This window comes from Microcaecilia unicolor, chromosome 14 (genome assembly GCF_901765095.1).
Source record: "Microcaecilia unicolor chromosome 14, aMicUni1.1, whole genome shotgun sequence".
Lineage (NCBI taxonomy): Eukaryota > Metazoa > Chordata > Amphibia > Gymnophiona > Siphonopidae > Microcaecilia > Microcaecilia unicolor.
Window position 1 is genome coordinate 27,384,475 of NC_044044.1, and position 11,738 is coordinate 27,396,212.

The 11,738-nt window shown below is 46.8% G+C and overlaps 1 protein-coding gene across 1 annotated transcript; it reads right to left on the minus strand.

Annotated features, from left to right (window-relative positions):
• Nucleotides 1-4,963: 4,963 nt before the first annotated feature.
• Nucleotides 4,964-7,796, minus strand: LOC115457234 (galanin receptor type 1-like). Its single transcript, XM_030186660.1, has 3 exons — nt 7,035-7,796; nt 6,165-6,230; nt 4,964-5,328 (listed from the first exon to the last, which is right to left on the minus strand). The coding sequence occupies exons 1-3, from the start codon at nt 7,794-7,796 to the stop codon at nt 4,996-4,998; spliced, it is 1,161 nt and encodes a 386-aa protein (XP_030042520.1). The 3' UTR covers nt 4,964-4,995.
• Between the last annotated feature and the right edge of the window lie 3,942 nt (nt 7,797-11,738).

An 11,738-nucleotide genomic window follows, 5' to 3' on the forward strand; every position in this document is an offset into this window, starting at 1 on the left:
GTCTCTACTGAAACGTGGTGGATGCACATCAAGGAATGGGGTGAGGTGGGGTTCCGAGAGCTCTAAACCTCCTTTTAAACTCTGATAAATTTTGGCTTATGGTGGCGGGGATGGGTGGGGGGGGGGGGGCCCCACTGAACTGGTCTGCGCAGGGCCCCACAACTGCTAAGACCGGCCCTGCCTAGCTTATCAAGGACATCAAAGGTGAACCCTACTCCTTACTGCACCCCACCATTTGCACTGCACTACGAATGGGTGAGCTTTTTGGTGGTTGCAGCAGGAAGCAAACAGGATGTGATGGGCATATTAAAAAGGAAAGAAAAAAAACCTCAAGGCATTGCTTGTGAGTCTTAATGACCTGGTTAGTTAATGTACTGGTTTAACGTTCATGAAAACTTTTGGCTGACCCTGTTCACAGTCCCATCTGGTGTTTTTTGTTGGGGGGAGAGAAAGGAGGGAAATATTGCCCATAGAACAACTTTTCTTAGGTGGAGGCACCGTGTGAAGGACCATCAAATGCCGTCTTGAGAGGGGCTTCAACCCGGCTGGTCTCAGACTCGGGAATACCCCAGAATTTATTGGGGTATAACCAGTACATTTGGTACTCAAATGCCAGGCCACCCTTCAGGGGTGGGGTGATCACTGAGGGACCCACCCCACAAAAGCCAGGACCCCTGCAACCAGTCACAGAATCTATGGCAAGGCAGAACTGGTGTGTAGAGCCTGAGCTCTTTCATTAAAACTTGGCGACCACGGGTCAATTTTAGAAGACAATGGAAAAGGTGCCGGTACTCAGTACCCCCGAGTACCCCCTCAAAAACAGCCCTGGGTATAACGGTATCAAGAGAATCGTACGCATTGGCTCGTGCCGGTTTCCTTGGGATGGTGATTCAGCCATTACAGACTCTTTCTAAGTGGTGGGTTTCTGAGAGCTCCTTGAGTGAAGTATAGCGGGTCAGTAACTGGCAGGAGGGGAGGTAAGATTATCTCGGTGTACTGATTACACAGTGTGATGAAATGGTCGATCCCCACCGAGTACTGCTGTACGTCAATCGCAAATGAAGCAGGGTACACTGAAGAGCAGCTTTTCATCAGAGCTCTGTGAGGTAGCACATTGATACAGGTAAATCAGATTAGGCTCAAACCCTCGACTTCTCTTTGCCACACTGAGCTCTCTCCTCAAGGTGCCCCCCCCATCTCCAACTCCCCCCTCACTATCTCCTCAGATCCTAGCTGAGTTCTTTCACGACAAGGTTCAGAAGATAAACCTCGAATTCTCAACCAAGCCACCCCCTCCTCTCCCTCCCCTTGTCCGTTCCCCCATCTCCCTAACCCCTCCGTCCTTTTCCTCCTTTCCCGAAATCACTGATGCGGAAACAACACATCTTCTCTCCTCCTCAAAACGAACGACCTGTTCCTCTGATCCCATTCCTACCCACCTTCTTAACGCCATCTCTCCTACTCTTACCCCTTTTTTTCTGTCATATCCTCAATCTTTCACTTCCCACTGCGACTGTTCCTGATGCCTTGAGCTCTTTCAGCAGGGACTGTCTTTTTGTGTATGGTGTACAGCGCTGCGTATGCCTTGTAGCACTATAGAAGTGATAAGTACTAGTAGTAGTAATGTAGAAGCCTGCCCTTGCAGATCAGCAACGCGGCCGCGCAGGCTTCTGTTTCTGTGAGTCTGACGTCCTGCACGTACAGAAACAGAAGCCTGCGCGGCTGCATTGCTGATCTGCAAGGGCAGGCTTCTAGATGGAATGTTGCTAGTGGAGGAGTAGCCTAGTGGTTAGTGCAGTGGAACATGGAATGTTGTTAATAGTTGAGATTCTGGAATGTTGCTATTACTTAAGATTCTACATGGAATGTTGCTACTATTGGAGATTCTGTTGCTACTATTTGAGATTCTACATAGAATGTTGCTATTCCACTAGCAACATTCCATATTTAGATTGTGAGCTCTTTGAGCAGGGACTGTCTTTACGTGTATGGTGTACAGTGCTGCGTATGCCTTGTAGCACTATAGAAGTGATAAGTAGTACTAGTAGTAATTTAGATGCCTGCCCTTGCAGATCAGCAATGCGGCCGTGCAGGCTTCTGTTTCTGTGAGTCTGACATCCTGCGTCAGACTCACAGAAACAGAAGCCTGCGCAGCCGCATTGGAGACCTGCAAAGTCAGGCTTCTACATGGAATGTTACTAGTGGAGGAGTAGCCTGGTGTTTAGTGCAGTGGAACATGGGATGTTGTTACTATTTGAGATTCTACATAGAATGTTGCTACTATTTGAGATTCTACATGGAATGTTGCTATTACTTGAGATTCTACATGGAATGTTGCTACTATTTGAGATTCTAGATGGAATGTTGCTACTATTGGAGATTCTGTTGCTACTATTTGAGATTCTACATGGAATGTTGCTATTCCACTAACAACATTCCATATTTAGATTGTGAGCAGGGACTGTCTTTTCGTGTATGGTGTACAGTGCTGCGTATGCCTTGTAGCACTATAGAAGTGATAAGTAGTAGTAGTAGTTGTAAGTTGCAGATGAGTACAGAGCTATTTGGGCTGGCATGGCTTAAGGAAAACCCCAGAATGATCATCAAAAGGAGGAGCATACTTTTGTCATTCAAGTGTCTTTTTGAAGTGCATCGGTCAAGGAGCAAAAGAGTTTGACTGGGATATTCAGTAGGTATTTCTTGGGGAGGCCAGTTGCATTTTTAAATTCAGCCAGATTTTTGGTCACGTTTAAGGGGGGCAGAGATTCGATTGTGGAGCAATGGCGCATCCTTGTGGCCACCAAGGAAGCTGCAGCAGCATGAGAATTATGGGGTGGTTTTTTTCCCCCCTTTTTGTTCCCTAATAGCATCCTGCCTCCTGTAAAGCGGCGCCTGTTTTTAATGGTCATTCTTTGACAAAAACAGCCAGGGCTCAAATTCCAGTGGTGCATCTTGAGGCCTTGGGTCAAGTCCCGTCACCCTCCATTGCTTCGAGTACAAACATAGGGTAGATTTGCTCACTTCTGTTAATGCATTAACATGGGTTCATTTACATTTAATGTGCATTAATGTGAATAACGTAACTCATTAGGATAGGCTCCATTTTCGATAATGGGGCTTGCATTAAATAATGAGTGTTAAATCATATTAATGCGAAACAATGTGCATTAAAAGTTAACGCACCTTAGTAAATATAGTCCTTAGACTTTGAGCCCTCTAGGGTCAGGGATGTAACTCACCTTGAGCTACCAGGAAAAAGGCTTGAGCTAAATCCAAATAAATACATCACTGACAGAGAGTTTTTATTGACTTCTGAGGGGGTGGGAAGAGGTAGGGAAGGTCGACAATTTCTAGTACTTACAAACACAGATCATTACCTGGTCGATATTCTAAAGGGGCTAACTGTCCAGAAGTGACTGCTGACCGGTTAAGTCACTTGTTTTGGGCCATTATCTAACTTTCAGCGCCACTTAGCCGGTTTTTGCTACTGAGAATTAGTGGTGGGCGCCTACATGAAAACCAACAATTGTGGGTCGTTCCGGGGACGGAGTCAGCACTTGGACGAATAAGTGCCGATATTCAGCGCTTAACCACATAAAATGTAGTTATATCCAGTAGTGTACCAAGGGCAGGGCAGTAGAGTCGGTCCGCCCCAGGTGCAGGCATCAAGGGGGTGAGTGGAGTAGGCGGATAGCTGTTGGCTCTGCTGGGGTCCCCTGCTCCCTCTGATGTTACTTCCTATTCCGAGGCAGGAGACCGGCAGAGCCAACGGCCACGCTCCGCGCACCCCCTTGCTAGGAGGAAAGATGGGGGTATGATGCACTTTGGGGGGGGGGGGGTAGGCACACTGGTGGTGGTGGGGGGTGACGCATCAGGGAGGCGCAGCAGCAACCCGCCTCAGTTGGCCAACAAGCTAGGAACATCACTGGTTCTATTTTTATGCAGTGCTCCATGGCTGGTTAAGTTCTGAATATCGACTTCACCGCCTATGCGTTAGCCGACTCTGCATAAGCTGGATACTCGGTGCCATAGCCCGGACATGGCCCGGCATCGAACATCTTGGAATAATGCTGGTGACGGTTCATAAAACATTCACCCTCATTGGCTGAATTTTTTCATTAAACTTGTTCATTTCCTGTTCCTCTCCATGCGCCATATGCTGGCTGCTTGTGATGTCATTGTTCAGACTCATTAGCCAAGTTCTCAGCTGTGTGACCTCTAATGACGGTTTGTTCAATGGCCATATAAACTCTTCCAATGTAGCAGAAGTGAAGAATTTCCGTAATTCATTTACGCTTGACTAACCTCCACACATCGCATTTTGTTTGGTACTAAAATGGATTATCCCTCTCCTCCGTTGTTATGGTCTTAACTGATGAAGGAAATGTATTTTAGTGTCTGATACACTGCTTTGTATGTTGGAAGATGGACAGGCCCCCTTGCCTGTCCTCGGTGTTACCATGGTGGGGATAGGATGGGCAGTAGAAGATCTCGTGGTATGCCTTGTTTTTATTTCTTCTTTCTCAACTTGGCTTCACTGTAGATTTGATCCTCTTGTTGACTGTAGACTTGATATTTCTCTGAATTTCTGATAACAACTGTAGAATTGATTTCTTTTTTTTGTTGGTTTGACTGTAGATGGCTCTCTTGTAAATTTGATTCGCCTATTGATTTGACTTTCTTGTTGACGTCGTTATAAATGACTCTCTTGGCTTGACTGTGGGCTTGGTTCTTTTCTTGACTCTCAAGTTGACTTGATTCTTCTGTTGATTTAGTTCTCATGTTGACCTGATTCCCTTTTTGAATTGACTCTCATGTTGACTTGAATGTGAATAACTCTGTTGTTGATTTGACTATGGACTTGATTCTTTTCTTGACCCTCTTGTTGATGTGACTGTAGAATTGATTCTCTTGTTGTCTAGACTCGCTTTTTGATTTGACTGTAGATGACTCTCTTGTCTTATTATAGACTGCTATCTTTGTAAACTTGATTCCTCACATGTTGGTGGTAGAATGGGCCCCTTTGGCATTACCTGCTCTTGCCATTGGCACAGCACAATTCCTGGCCTGTACTGCAGTTGGCATGGGATGGACAAAATGGCAGCGAAAGACTTCTCTGTAAGCTTTGCGGAAGTTCTCCGACAGAAAGGCATAGATGATGGGGTTGACGCAAGAATTGCCATAAGCTAGGCAGTGTGAGGTGATGCGGAATGCAAAAGAGGCTTCTGTCAGTGGGAAGGTGCCGAAATCAGCCCAGAGTGTGATGATATGGTGGGGAAGCCAGGAGAGTGAGAAGGCAGCCACCACTGCGAGCACCGTCTGTGTTGTCTAGGGTAAAAAAAGCATTAGTCATAGTATGTTCTAGGCTGACGTTAAAGTCTTCCTTTAGAGTGTGTCTCTGCACAGGGGCCCTCAACTCCCACCTGCTATTTTACTAGTTACTTGGTGCTAGTTATTTGGATACTGCAGAGTGGCAATGGAATAGAAAGTGCAGGCTGTCTTGTTATGGTGCTGATGTCATGATTAACAACCAGTCAGCATGTTTCCTATTGTATTATACCAACCAGCTTAAAATCCAGCATGACCTTTCCATTCTATTTTCCCCTTGCAGGAAGAGAATATGGGAAGAAAATAACAAGAGACATGTATAAACATAGCCTTTAAGGGAACCACAGAGGTCTGGGCCAGTGCAGATTAGAAGACGCAGAGTCCTGGAACTCATAATTTAAAAAAATAACAGAGGTATAGAAACAATTGAGGCAGAATTTGAGCTGCAGAAGCGTGCAAATTTGTTTATAGTTAAGAAAAAAAAAATCCCACAATGGAATTAATTTTGTAGTGAGTAAAAATAATAACTAAATAAACAATGGAGGCCCCTTTTTTGAGTGAGACCCTGGCCCTGCTGCCCCCTCACCCTGCCTCCAATCGGCCCTATGTATAACCAGCAAACGAGAGCGGGATGAGGGAGGGAAGGGGATGCGCAGAATCTGACCCTTGTGCTCAGAATTAAGTCAGGACTCATGAAAAAGGTCCCTCAGTGGGGCTGGTAGGCCTTCCTTCTTTGGACAGATATTTGGACACGGGGAACCTAATTCACAGAGCGATGCTAAGATTTCTGGCCCCTCCCTATTTTGGGTGAAATATGAAGTCTGTGTCTTTCTTACCTTCCTCTTTGAGCGCTCCGATTTCTTTGAGACTACACGGATTTTGTTGTGAAGATGGCACAGGACCTAATAGGAGAGAGAGAGAGAGAGGTGAAACCAGTGAGTGCCCGATGGAGCAGTGGGCATAGCACTCCCCACCCCCCCAGTCCCAATTTTCCAGAGAATGATTTTTGCTCAAATACCTGTAAAACACTGTCATATTTAGCAGTGATGTCAGCAGAATCACATGGCCAGATACATCCCAGAGAGAGAGAGAGATGGAGAACAGAGACTTAAAGAGCAGATGTACTCAGGAACCGTTCCTTCAACCTGGTCATCTCTGAGCAGCACCGGAGGAGGAATATGGAACCTCTTCACATGGATTCCAGAGCTAAAAATAACCTTTTCGGGGAATAAAAGCCTAGCAAGAGCTCAGCAACAGCTAATGGAAGCCACTCGTGCTGCAGCCCTGTGAGAAAGACGAGACAGCAAGCTCCAGGGACATGGAACCTGAGTTTCAGGTCAGATCTGCTCCTATCTATCTCACTGCATCCCATCCAGGATTTAAAAAACACCATCTTCCTTTTTTTCACAGACAACTGTGAGCTACTCAGGTCATTTTATTTGCTCAAACCTTCCCTTTTTATGTTCTATCACTTGGTTACTGCAGAGTGGCAATAGAAGAGAAAGTGCAGGATGTGTTCTAGGCAGGATGCACATCACCCACAATTCTCTTCATCAGTCGCCCGAATCCTCTCCCCAACATACACAACAATCTCTCCCTGGCTGCACCTTTCCACATACAATGCCCTTTCACACTGCCAAGACCCCTACCTACACACCCTAGTGCATTACCCACGATTGAACCCTATCCCCAACCCTGGTCCTTACCTTCATATAACAGCAGGTGATCAGCACCAACGGTAGCAGATAGCCCAAGACCAGGATGGCCACGGTGTAGGTTTGCTTGGAGGCCTCATCTTCCCAGATCTCCCAGCAGAACGTGCTATTGGGTGCTTCGTAGTAACCTGTCACGTAGGTCTGGTGTTGCGCCACGGGACCGGCAACGCCAAGAGAGAGAACCCAGGCCACACACATCCCCAGCAAAGCATTCCTTTGGCTGCGCAGGCAGGGAGAGCGCCGTGAGTGGACCACGGTGATGTAGCGGTCGATGGACAAAGCCACTAGAGTGAAGATGCTCACCAACATGGTGACGGTGAAGAAATAGTGAACAAATTTGCAGAGCAGAGCCCCAAAGATCCACTCGGGGAGGGAGTAGATGGTTGCCTGGAAAGGCACACAGAGAAGGAGGAAGGCTAGATCTGCCATGCTAAGGTTGAGTATCAAGATGTTGGTGACACTGGACTTCACCTTCTTGTTCCTGGCCAAGACGGTGATGACCAAAGAGTTGCCGATGATCCCGATGAAGAAGACCAGGCTAAAGACAATGGGGACCACCACTGCTTCAATCCTGGGAGCCCCCGCCCCGCCTACTTCCTCAGCATCGATGCTACTGCTGCTGCTATGGTTCTCGTGGTGGCTTCCGTTGAGTGTGAAGTCCAGTGGAGAGTAAGAGGCGGCTTCCCCTCCAAGGTCACGGAGTGCCGTCCTGGCATCAGGGGCGAGGTGGGCTGGTGGTGGAGAGCTGCACATCCTGAAGCTTTAAATGAGGGCTAGGAGGGCTCGGGAGACGGGCAGCACCATTTCCAGGCTCTTTGCCGTGCAGAAAGTTTTTTGGTCCATGTCTTTCAGAGGTTAATGCTAAGAATGGAGACAAAGCTGTTTGAGGTATCTGCTTTAGTGCTTTTCCAACTGCACTCGTAACCTACCTCCCTCCGTCCCCTCCTCAGCTTCTCTCCTGACTTCTCTACTGCTGCTCTTTTCACAGATTCTTAGGTCTGGGTTGAATCTCTCCCCCCCTTTTTCTCTTCCCCTCTTTTTATTCCCTTTCTGTCTCTTCTCAGTCTGTGCCTGTTTTTCTCAGTCTCTCACTGTTGTAATCCCTACTGAGCTAGACTATATCAACACGTCAGAAAAAGATGAGGTTTTTTTTGCCCAGTTCTATAATAGACGCTTTCCTTTCCTTTCCTTCTGTACCCCCACAGCTCTGCCAATGCACCTCATTTCTGCTCTGCAGCACCACCTGCTTTACCTATTTTGGTGTTTATTAAGGGAAGAGACTTTGCACATCAAGATAATTTCAGTTTTTTTTGTGCGATTTTATTATGGATGTATATTGCAACCTGCCTAGTTAATAGGCGGGCTGTTCATGGAAAATAAATACCAGTACTGAGACCCCCCCCCCCCCCCCCCCCCGAACTCAACACAAACACACAGCTCTGCCAATGCACCTCATTCCTGCCCTGCAACACCTTCTGCTTTACTCTCCCTCAGCGGGCGCACGCGCGCGCACACACACACACACACACACACACACACACAGAAAGCTCTGCCAATGCACCTCATTCCTGCCTTGCAACACCTTCTGATTTACTCTCCCTCAGCGGGCGCGGGCGCGCACACACACACACACACACACAGAAAGCTCTGCCAATGCACCTCATTCCTGCCTTGCAACACCTTCTGCTTTACTCTCCCTCAGCGGGCGCGGGTGCGCACACACACACACACACATACAGAGAAAGCTCTGCCAATGCACCTCATTCCTGCCTTGCAACACCTTCTGCTTTACCCTCTCTCAGCGTGCACAGCCGTGCACAAACACACACATGCACATATACACAGAACTCTGCTAATGCACCTCATTCCTGCCCTGCAGCACCGTCTGCTATTCCAGTAGAGACCCCTCATGGGGCAGGAGTTCTAGGGCAGTAATACTGCATGACCTGTCTTACAGTGTATTCAGCTTACTGGTGAAAGGATGTGTGGGAGAGATGTCAGGGGAGAGGGGACCAGGGCTGAGACAGGAGTCGCATCTACCTGGAGTGCTGTCCTGTTCTGGATACCCCCCCCCCCCCCCCTCCATTAATTGCCCCGTCCTCCTTTATCCTGGGTCTTCCAGCACTTTTTATAAGGGACAGCAGGAGAGACAGAGAGATAGACAAAAATAAGGGAAAGAGACCAACAGAGACAAAGGAGAAAGAAAAAGAGAAAGACCAGTAGAAACAGAGTGAAAGGAAAGAGATGAAGAGAGAAAAAAATTAGATAGAACAATAGATAGAAGAGAGAGAGAAAAAAAAAACAGATGAAAAGAAAGAAAGGAGAAAATGAATGAAAGAGATAGAAGACAGTGAGACATAGATGAAGAGAGCGAGAATGAGACAGAGAGGGGAGAGATCACACCAGACAGAAGGGAGAGAGGGAGACACACAAGCATGCAGGTACCCAGAGATGAGAAGATGAACAGAGAGAACCCCTTTTGGCTGGCTCCAGAGCTAGGTGCACCTGGACACAGTGAACACCTCCCACCCCGTAACCCCTCTCAAAAGTGGCCAGATATTGATTTAAACTTACCTACTGGACAAACCGGACTTCACTGGGAAAATCAATGAGCGAGAAAATGACACCAATTAATGCAGTGCCGATTATCCCGCTGTCAAGATCTCTTCCTTTGTGCCTCTCACCTGCACAGAAATCTAGATCTATAAAGTAACTCTTCCAGAGTCACAACCCAGGGAGTCAGTGGCAAGAGGGTGGGGATAAACCTCCCTGTGTCTCCATTATAAACTCAACTCCTCCACAGTCACTCACAGAGAGTCGGTGACAGAGTCAGGGATTAGAACTGAGTGATTTTTTCCGTGGTCGGTCACAGAGAATAAGTGACAGAAGGCAGGGATAAGAACTGAGCCGCGATGATTTCCTAGAGGCAAGTTCTAATTTCTGCTTTAATCTCCTTTCTGTTAAATGCTTTCCCATATACGTACTGCAAAGTCATAGTGCATGACAAAGCTTGGGATGCGTTTTTCAAATATCATCAGGCACCTTATCTTAAGCAGGGCTCACGGTGCCTGCCTTCTTGCCTAATGGGCTGATGCTCAGGACTCTGGCGTGATCTGGAACAGAACCAGACAATACCACGGGAGCGGCACAGAAAAATAGCTCAACATTCAGTGTCCAGCGAAGAAAGCAAATAGAATGTTAGGTACTATTATGAAAGGAATGGAAAACAAAAATGAGGACATTGTAATGCCTTTGTATCATTCCATGGTGCTACCGCACCTTGAATACTGTGTGCAATTCTGGTCACCGCATCTCCATATATAGTGGAATTGGAAAAGGTACAGAGAAGGGCGATGAAAATGATAAAGGGGATGAGACGACTTCCCTAGGAGGAAAGGCTGAAGCGGCTAGGGCTCTTCAGCTTGGAGAAAAGGCGGCTGAGGGGAGATATGATAGAGGTCTATAAAATAATGAGTGGAGTAGAACGGGTAGACGCGAATCGTTTGTTTACTCTTTGCAAAAATACTAGGACTAGGGGGCACGCGATGAAGCTACAATGTAGTAAATTTAAAACAAATCAGAGAAAAGTTTTCTTCACTTGTGTAATTAAACTGTGGGATTCATTGCCAGAGAAAGTGGTAAAAGCAGTTAGCTTAGCAGGGTTTAAAAAAAGGTTTGGATAGCTTCCTAAAAGAAATGTCCATTAGCCATCATTAAGATGGACTTGGGGAAAATCCACTGCTTATTTCTAGGATAAGCAGCATAAAATGTATTGTACTGTTTTGGGATCTTGCTGGGTATTTGTGACTTGGATTGGCCACTGTTGGAAACAGGATGCTGGGCTTGATGGACCTTCGGTCTGTCCCAGTATGGCAACACTTATGTACTTGGGATTCTGAATGGAATCTTGCTACTCTTTGAGGTTCTACACGGAATGTTGCTACTCTTTGAAATTCTGCATGGAATCTTGTTATTCTTTAGAATTCTAGAATGTTGCTACTCTTTGGGTTTCTGCCAGGTACTTGTGACCTGGATTGGCCACTGTTGGAAACAGGATGCTGGGCATGATGGACCTTCGGTCTGTCCCAGTATGGCAACACTTATGTACTTGGGATTCTGAATGGAATGTTGCTACTCTTTGAGGTTCTACACGGAATGTTGCTACTCTTTGAAATTCTGCATGGAATCTTGTTATTCTTTAGAATTCTAGAATGTTGCTACTCTTTGGGTTTCTGCCAGGTACTTGTGACCTGGATTGGCCACTGTTGGAAACAGGATGCTGGGCTTGATGGACCTTCGGTCTGTCCCAGTATGGCAACACTTATGTACTTGGGATTCTGAATGGAATCTTGCTACTCTTTGGGTTTCTGCCAGGTACTTGTGACTTGGATTGGCCACTGTTGGACACAAGATGCCGGGCTTGATGTACCTTCGGTCTGTCCCAGTATGGCAACACTTATGTACTTGGGATTCTGAATGGAATCTTGCTACTCTTTGGGTTTCTGCCAGGTACTTGTGACTTGGATTGGCCACTGTTGGACACAAGATGCCGGGCTTGATGTACCTTCGGTCTGTCCCAGTATGGCAACACTTATGTTCTTATCTTGCTACGGCGGCCCGATGCGGAAAATGGTGCGCGGTTAAGCCGTGGCTTGGACGGCGGGGCTCAGCCATTCAAATTTGACCATGAATATT